General features: G+C 45.2%; 1 protein-coding gene across 1 annotated transcript in view; it reads right to left on the reverse strand.

Moving 5' to 3' along the window:
* The window catches only part of KAT2A (lysine acetyltransferase 2A), a 30,116-nt gene extending 22,571 nt beyond the window's left edge, over positions 1–7,545 (reverse strand). Inside the window, exons 1-3 of the mRNA XM_080979314.1 lie at positions 7,135–7,545; positions 5,072–5,195; positions 952–1,097 (exon numbers count right to left, since the gene is read on the reverse strand). Of these exons, the coding sequence (XP_080835440.1) occupies positions 952–1,097; positions 5,072–5,195; positions 7,135–7,530 (666 nt within the window). The 5' untranslated portion in view covers positions 7,531–7,545. The remainder of the gene's footprint in view (positions 1–951; positions 1,098–5,071; positions 5,196–7,134) is intronic.

Genomic DNA, 7,545 nt, shown 5'->3' on the forward strand with positions numbered 1-7,545 from the left:
AGCGCATCGCAAGTTCAAACCCTGGCATCTCCTGGTAGGCCTGGGAAAGACTGGAGAGCTGCTGCCAGCCAGTGCTGGGAAACCTGTGCTCTCCAGGTGCTGCTGGGCTCCAACTCCTAGAAGCCCCAACTAGCATGTCCAATGGTCAGAGATGACCGGATGGTAGCCCAACACCAACTGGCAAGCCATAGGCTCCCCAGCCTTGGAACAGACAATGCTAAACTCAAGGGACCGGTGGTCTGGCTCAACGCAAGACATCTTCCTATGCTCCCACACTTTTCCACACTGGTCTCCAGTTATTTCTGCATTAGTATTTCAGAACCAACTATTGTCACGATTAAGCGGACAAGAAAATATGGGAATTAATATGACAAGGAAAACAAAACAACAACGAAGTTGTGGGCAGGGGAGTGGAAGGCATAGGATCTTGAGCAAATGTAAAATGGTATCAAGACACAAAGCTCATGCATGCAACCATCTTCGCAAGTCCACACCCTCTGAAACAAAAGCAGCACTTGCCTGAGCTGATCTGCAGAACTGCATGGACACATTACAAGGGTGGTGGCTGCAGTCTCCTTTCTATACTTTATGTATTCTAGGAGCACTCTTGCTATTATTTCATTTACAAATTTATAATCTACATTTTCATAAAAATACAGCAAGGCGTAGTACAACATATAAGGATAAAATCAACAACAGATCCATAAAACATCAACTTACTCCAAGCTTATATGTACAATGTTTGTTTCTGTGTGTACTTCTTGAAAACAAATTTAAAAAGCAGTTAAAAAACCAACAACCAAAGCATTGATGTGAAATAGCCACTTAAAAGAGCTTGAGAACTTCCTTGTATACAGCTGAGTTTCTGCTCTCCCCACCACCTGCCCCACCAGAAAACCCCCAACCACCACTGTGGACATTTTGCAATGCACTCTTCCTCTTTGAGCTCACCTTAAACAGGTAGAAATAAACTTGCTTGGTGTCTGTGTCCTCTTCCTTGTGCACTGACATGAAAAGGTTCTCCACATCTACTACCATCCCCAGAAGCCGATTAATCTCTTCCTCAGAGACATTCTCCAGGTGAGACACATGGTCAGCTGAGGGCAGGTGAGAGAAATCAGGTCATGGTCTAACCCAAATGGGATGGAGCACAACAAAGGCTCATCATCCATCCACCTCCCACCACGCCACTATTCAAAGACTCTCTTTATCACTTCCGGGGTGGCGCCATCGGCAATGGCGGACTCCCTCCGAACTGGAGGGACCAGCTCCGCATGAAACGGGTCTTTTCCGCTGCGGCGAAGCGGGGACCCTTCTGGAAATCACAGGCGGATGAAGCCTGTGACCGTGGGACTCGGCGGGCACCCTTAGCGCCCCCCCCAACCCGCAAAGGAACCCACAAACGGGCTCCGAAGCGAAGAGGGGGAAGTGGCGCGGTGCTGTGAGTCAATCGCTTTTCCTGCGGAGCGAAGCCGCAGAGCCGTTGCCGGAGAGCGCTGCCTTTTTCCTGGGACAATTTGGCATCTAAAATAACCAACCGTGAGTACTGGAACATTGAATATCTGGACTTTAAATAAGAACTGGTGAAATAGAAAGGAATTTGGACTTAAAAATTTACCCTAATTTGGTACTGAAACGGAAAGGTTTAAACAGGAAGTCAGCCTTCCGTTTCCCTGTAGCCAGAACAAAGCAAAGACAACGCAAACTAGAGCTTTAAAAATCACTCTTAAAGGATTGACTTTCATCATTTAAAATCGCTGAACCCCCCCTTCGGTAGCAGGAGAAGAAGGGGGAGCTTTTTTCGAGCTGTTTAAACCTGCAGATGTGAATCTAAAGCAAAGTAATTTTCCACCGTCCTGATCCTGGAGCGGGGTGTCAGAATTGACGTTTGAAGCTCACTGACCAGAAACAAATGTCTTTGACAGATAGTTAAAAGAAGAGAAACATAGTGACTCCATTGCTCCCTTTCGCATCTTAAAAGAACAAATATGGACAAAATATCTTAAAAAAGAAACTTTGTTGCTATTGTTTTTAAGAGAAAGAACAATCAGAAGTTTTTCCCCCTAGAGGGAAACTGTGAAATTGTAACTAATCCCTGGGAGCTTGCAGCTGTCACTGATTACAACCGTGGGAAAGGGTTTGTGACCTTGTAGGACAATGTCTGCAGAAGCACTGTTGGGTGCTTTCTGCAAAATAAATGCCCTATTGGATCAGCTAAGCCAGAAGACGGATTTGATGACGAATGCGGCCAGAACCTTTGAACAGGTAGTGGGAAACTATATGGAGCCCACCCAGGAACTAAAACAGGAGCGTGCCATGACAGAACAGCTGAGAGATGAGGATTCTGCTGAATCTTGGGTGCCAGAGACGGAAGGAGCTGCGGCCCAGCAGGAATATAAATTTTTGGATTTGACAAATGAACTTGGAAAAGACCAGACTTGGAAAGAAAAAATTTGGTTTGGTTTGGAAATGGGGGGGTGGATAGACCCCCCTATACAGGGAGATTTGGACTTTTCGAGTCTGGAAAGGGGCCGTCAGATGTCTGGAGCAGTGGGGGCTCTCAACTTTGAAGGGAATCTGGAACATGTTTTTAAATACTACATCGAGTCTAGTCTGGACTATGGAAAAGGGACTGTTTTGTTGAAAAGGGTCAAAAACATTACCAAGCTGGAGTTCCCACGAATAAAAGGAAAATATGAAGAAGAGCTGTGGAAGGGACATGGAAGAGACTTGAGGGCCTCGGATATAAGATTGCCAGGTTAATGTGCTAGATTAATAGGACAAAAAGGACTGACAAAACCCGGGACCAGGAGGAAGGGACGCTGGATGAAGATTGGATTGCTTAAGTTTCTATTTCTATCATTAGGACTGTTTTACAAAATTGATGAATGTTAGGAAAATGTTGAAATGAAATTATTTGGCTCTTATAAAAATGTCTAAAGAATTAGGTAAGAATGTTATGGTTAGGAGAAGTTGGTAAAAATTAAGATTTAAGTTCTAAACTTTTTTATATATAAGATAAGATGAAAATAGATTAAGGTAATGTGAGGACAGAATATTATGAATTATGGAAAGGATTTGCTGTGATTATTATAAATCAGGATACAGGAGGTGGTCAAGGAAAGAAGGTATTGAAAGTGGAGAATTGGAGAATGATGGTTTTACTTTTTCTTTTTCTTTCTTTTTGTCTTGTTTCTTTTTTTGTGTGTAATTTTTTAAAAAAAATTCTCAATAAATATCATTAAAAAAAAACCTCTCTTTATCTAGCAACTGGTGGGGCTTATCTACATTATATAGGTCTGTGTGCAAGATTCTGTCCAGGAGGGAAGGGGGACCTGTGGCCCTCCAGCTGTTGCTGGACTACTACTCCTTTTGGCCTCCTCCTACCCTCATTCCCTTTTCTTCACGTGTCATGTCTTTTTAGAACAGGGTTTCCCAAGCTTGGGTCTCCAGCTGGGTTTTTTTTTTTGGACTACAACTCCCATCATCCCTAGCTAGCAGGTCAGGGATGATGGGAACTGTAGTCCAAAAATAGCTGGAGACCCAACTTCAGGAAACTCAGTTTTAGAAACTTTTCAAGCCTGAGGGCCACATTCCATTGAGGGCAACATTCTGGGAGCCACATGCCAGCGGTGGGTGTGACTAAAGGCAAATGAAATCTAAGCAATAGATGCAACTCTTACCTTTGTACAGTACAGTACATGCCAGCAACCAGAGATTTCAACACACACACATACACTTCCACTCAGGGAATTCAAGAATTCAGGATCACATTTCAGAGAAGCAAAGCAGGAAAGGAGGGTGTAGAGCAGGACTGGTGAGGGCTGTGACCTAAGGGAGAGTCTCAAGGCCTGGAAGACCGCACCTGGCCACCCTAGAAGTTTTTGGTCCCGTTTTGGTCCTGTGAGCAGTGCCAGGACCATAATAGTAATGACCTCTGTGAGAGACTTCTTTTGCCTAAAGTACAGGGTATAGCTGTCATAAAAGATTATACACACAAACATTTGAACACCACTCATTGTCCACCCCTGTTGTACAGTATAGTGGTCAGAGTATTTAAGTAGGACAGTGAGTTCAGTCACAAAACACACTGGACGACTTTTGAGTCAGTCACCGCCTCTCATCCTAACCTACAGTGGCACCTCAGGTTACATACGCTTCAGGTTACATACTCCACTAACCCAGAAATAGTGCTTCAGGTTAAGAACTTTGCTTCAGGATGAGAACAGAAATCGGGCTCCGGCGGCGCGGCAGCAGCGCGAGGCCCCATTAGCTAAAGTGGTACCTCAGGTTAAGAACAGTTTCAGGTTAAGAACGGATCTCCGCAATGAATTAAGTACGTAACCCGAGGTACCATTGTACTTGTTGTGAGTATAAAATGAAAGGGGGAACCACGTCCACTGGCCTGAGTTTGATGGAGACAGACTGAGATAAAAATGAAACAAACTGTTTTTAAGTTTTTTTTAAATAACCACCAAATAAAAAGTCTGATATCCAATATGGAATTTGGCACCCAAAGTACAGGAGCTCTTTCTTTTTTTTTTACCTTAACATATAATACAAATGTAAGGATGCTGTCACATAGCCGTTCATCATAAGGATAGTGGGGTGATGGTGGGGGAGTGGGGATTTTGCACACCATGGGGAAAGTAAGTGGGATTGGTGGGCAAAGCGAGCAGGGACACGGTCCCTACCCTTTTTTTAAAGAGAAGGTTTTTTTGTACACTGCTTAGAGACAATCATAACTAAGCAGTACTGTATATAAACTGTCAAAATAAATACTAATAAACAAATAAAAGTAGGAACAGCCAAAATAAGGCATTCAGAAGTAACAGGGTCCAATCTTACGGGTCAGGGAAAGCCTGGGCAAAAACATGTTTTCACCAGATGTCTGAAGCAACTAATAAAGGATGCTTCATATATGGCAGAGGAGAAGGGCATTTTTCACAGTACAGCATCACTTCTGCTGGTGGTAGACTTGATGGGGAAGTCCTCTTCCCGACTCCCAAGTGCCTTCACCTGGGCTGGGAATAAAACAGCCTGAGAGAGAGAGAGAGGCTTGCTGAGTTACCTAGCGTGTGCCCACAGCTACGGCAGGGCTCGCTGAGGTTGGTGACCGTCTGCTGCAGGTCCATACGGGGGGCTGTGGGAGGGTTTGGGTTCTTCCACCCATTGCATTTGCAAGAGTCATTAGCCTGGAGGAGTGGGGAGAAAGAGAGAGAGAGAGAGCAAGGCTGCTATGTGTAGAAAAAAATTGGGGCAACGTTCACATCCATGAACACCATAACTAACATGTTACAGGTAAAAAGCTGCTTTAATAAAAGCAGAGCCATGCTGAATTTTCACTCAGGCATGTTTAAGGCAAAAAGAAAAGGTGCTTTCAAGGGATGTGAAATGTACCCTGGATTGGGTTTCGAGGGAAACACACCAAACTTCACCCCCTTTGGGCTTCATTTTTCCTGGTTGTTTACAGCCATTGTTGTACTGATCTGCTTCTGCACCATTTTTTAAAAAAATATTTAACGTACAGAGCTACCTCTTTTCCCTTCACTGCGAGAGCCCATACAATCAGAAATTTATTGCAGCAGACATGATGACGTATCATAGAGCTAGTCAGATTTGACTATTTATTGAGACCAGTATAAGTAAACAGAGATGCAATGGCATCTCTCTGAAGCCCCTATCATACTCCAGTTGTGCCAGAATGTGCTTTGGCAGGTGCAGCATGCACCCCACAGACAGCAACACAGTGCAGACAGGCAGGACCTATATACTTGGATGAGCGTCTGAGCAGACACTTGCTGCTTCAGTGTGCTGAACTGCCGCAGCACAGAGGAGAGTTGGCTCAGGTGGCCAAGGCAATGGGAATGTGTTTCCTCCCTCTTTCTGCGTCCATTTTTGCTTCCCATAAAATCACAGCCACTAAAAATGGGGAGGGGGCTGCAAAAATGTTTCTGCAACTTAATCGGTTCCCTCATTGTTTTAAGGCAGAACAGAGCCATTCTATGTGGTGCCTGTTACAGAATGCACAGTCGCTTCCCACACATATCACTATGCTGCTGCAAATGACTGCAAAAGGAGGTTTGCAAAGATACAGTGGGAATGACTTCATCTGCCTGACTGCAGAAAAGGGACACAGGAATCCTTGAGCAGAGATGCACAACTACCAGAAGTGGGAAGCTGAAAAAGCCAAGTTCCATTTCCTCACTCACAATTACCAAGCTCCAGATACTGATTCCTTTGATTCATCCACATATTTAGTACTAGATCAGGCATAATGAATTGTATCCAATGCTATTCCTACTCAAGAGTAGACCTACTAAATTAATGAATCTTAGTCAGTCATGCCCCTTAACTTCAGTGGGGCCACTCATGATTTGGAATAGCACTGACCACAATTGGAAGTGCTGCAATAGCTTCACTTTTTGTGGAAATGAATTTCATGATTAGAATTAACAGCTATGACCAACGGCATGCTTCCTGCCATAAAGCTCAGTACTGCTCTTTCAGCTGGGGCAGATACAAGGCTTTAGAAGAGTTGGAAGGGAAAACAAGAATCATTTAATCCAACCCCTTGCAATGCAGGAATCTTTTGCTCAACGTGGGGCTCGAACTCATAACCCTGAGATTAAGAGTATCATGCTCTACCAACTGAGCTAGAGATACTACATATTTCAAGATTCATTTCACGATTGTTTTCTAAACATGCATATTATAATAATTACTGTATTATTATTTTTTAAATGGGGCTATAGCTGAACAAAATATAATAAACAGAAGATTCCAGGTTCACACCCTGGCATCAACAGGCAATAGATTTCAGGCAGGCATAATCCAAAAGACCTTGCCTTAAACCATGGAGGCCCATTACCAAAAAATCAGAACAGACAGTGTGGACCACATGGTTTGTTAGACAGCTCCTTACATCCAAAAACATTTTATTTCCAACTGTTGCCGTTTGCCCATAGAATTCCGGGATATAGGCGACTGAAAACGTAAACGAACATCCCGGACAAACAAATACAGCTTCTATGTCTGCAACATCTTTTCTGGTCTAGAGAAAGGATGCAGCTATGGCTGGACCACGTACACGGGAGGAACTCCCAGTCTTTTGATCCCTCCGGGCCCCCGTACCTTGCAGGCTGAGAACACCCCTAGCTTTTCCAGCTTCTTTGCCCGCGGGAAGCTCCGCGCATGCGCCTTACGCTGGCTCGCGCGCTGCTGCTGGCTCAACCCCGGGCGAACCGGATCGCTGCTGCTTCCTCCGGCGCCGCCTCCTCCCACTACCGGCGGAGCCGTGGCCGCAGACACTGTGGAGACGGAGGGAGCGCTAGCCTGCGGGGCCCGGCTAGCTTGCGATGAGACCTCCGGCTCCGCCATGATGCCCGGGACCCCTCCGAGGCGGCGTGGGCGCGTGGGCGCCACTGCGCATGTGCAGGATAGGGGTTCTGGTATGGCTATTGGCTGGAGGCTGCTACGCAGCAGCTCCCCCCTGCCACCAATTGCATGCTGGGTGATGTAGTTCCGCATGTATCGGGCTACTTG

The sequence above is a fragment of the Podarcis pityusensis genome, assembly GCF_964106645.2.
Source record: "Podarcis pityusensis genome assembly, chromosome: 13".
NCBI classification, from domain to species: domain Eukaryota; kingdom Metazoa; phylum Chordata; class Lepidosauria; order Squamata; family Lacertidae; genus Podarcis; species Podarcis pityusensis.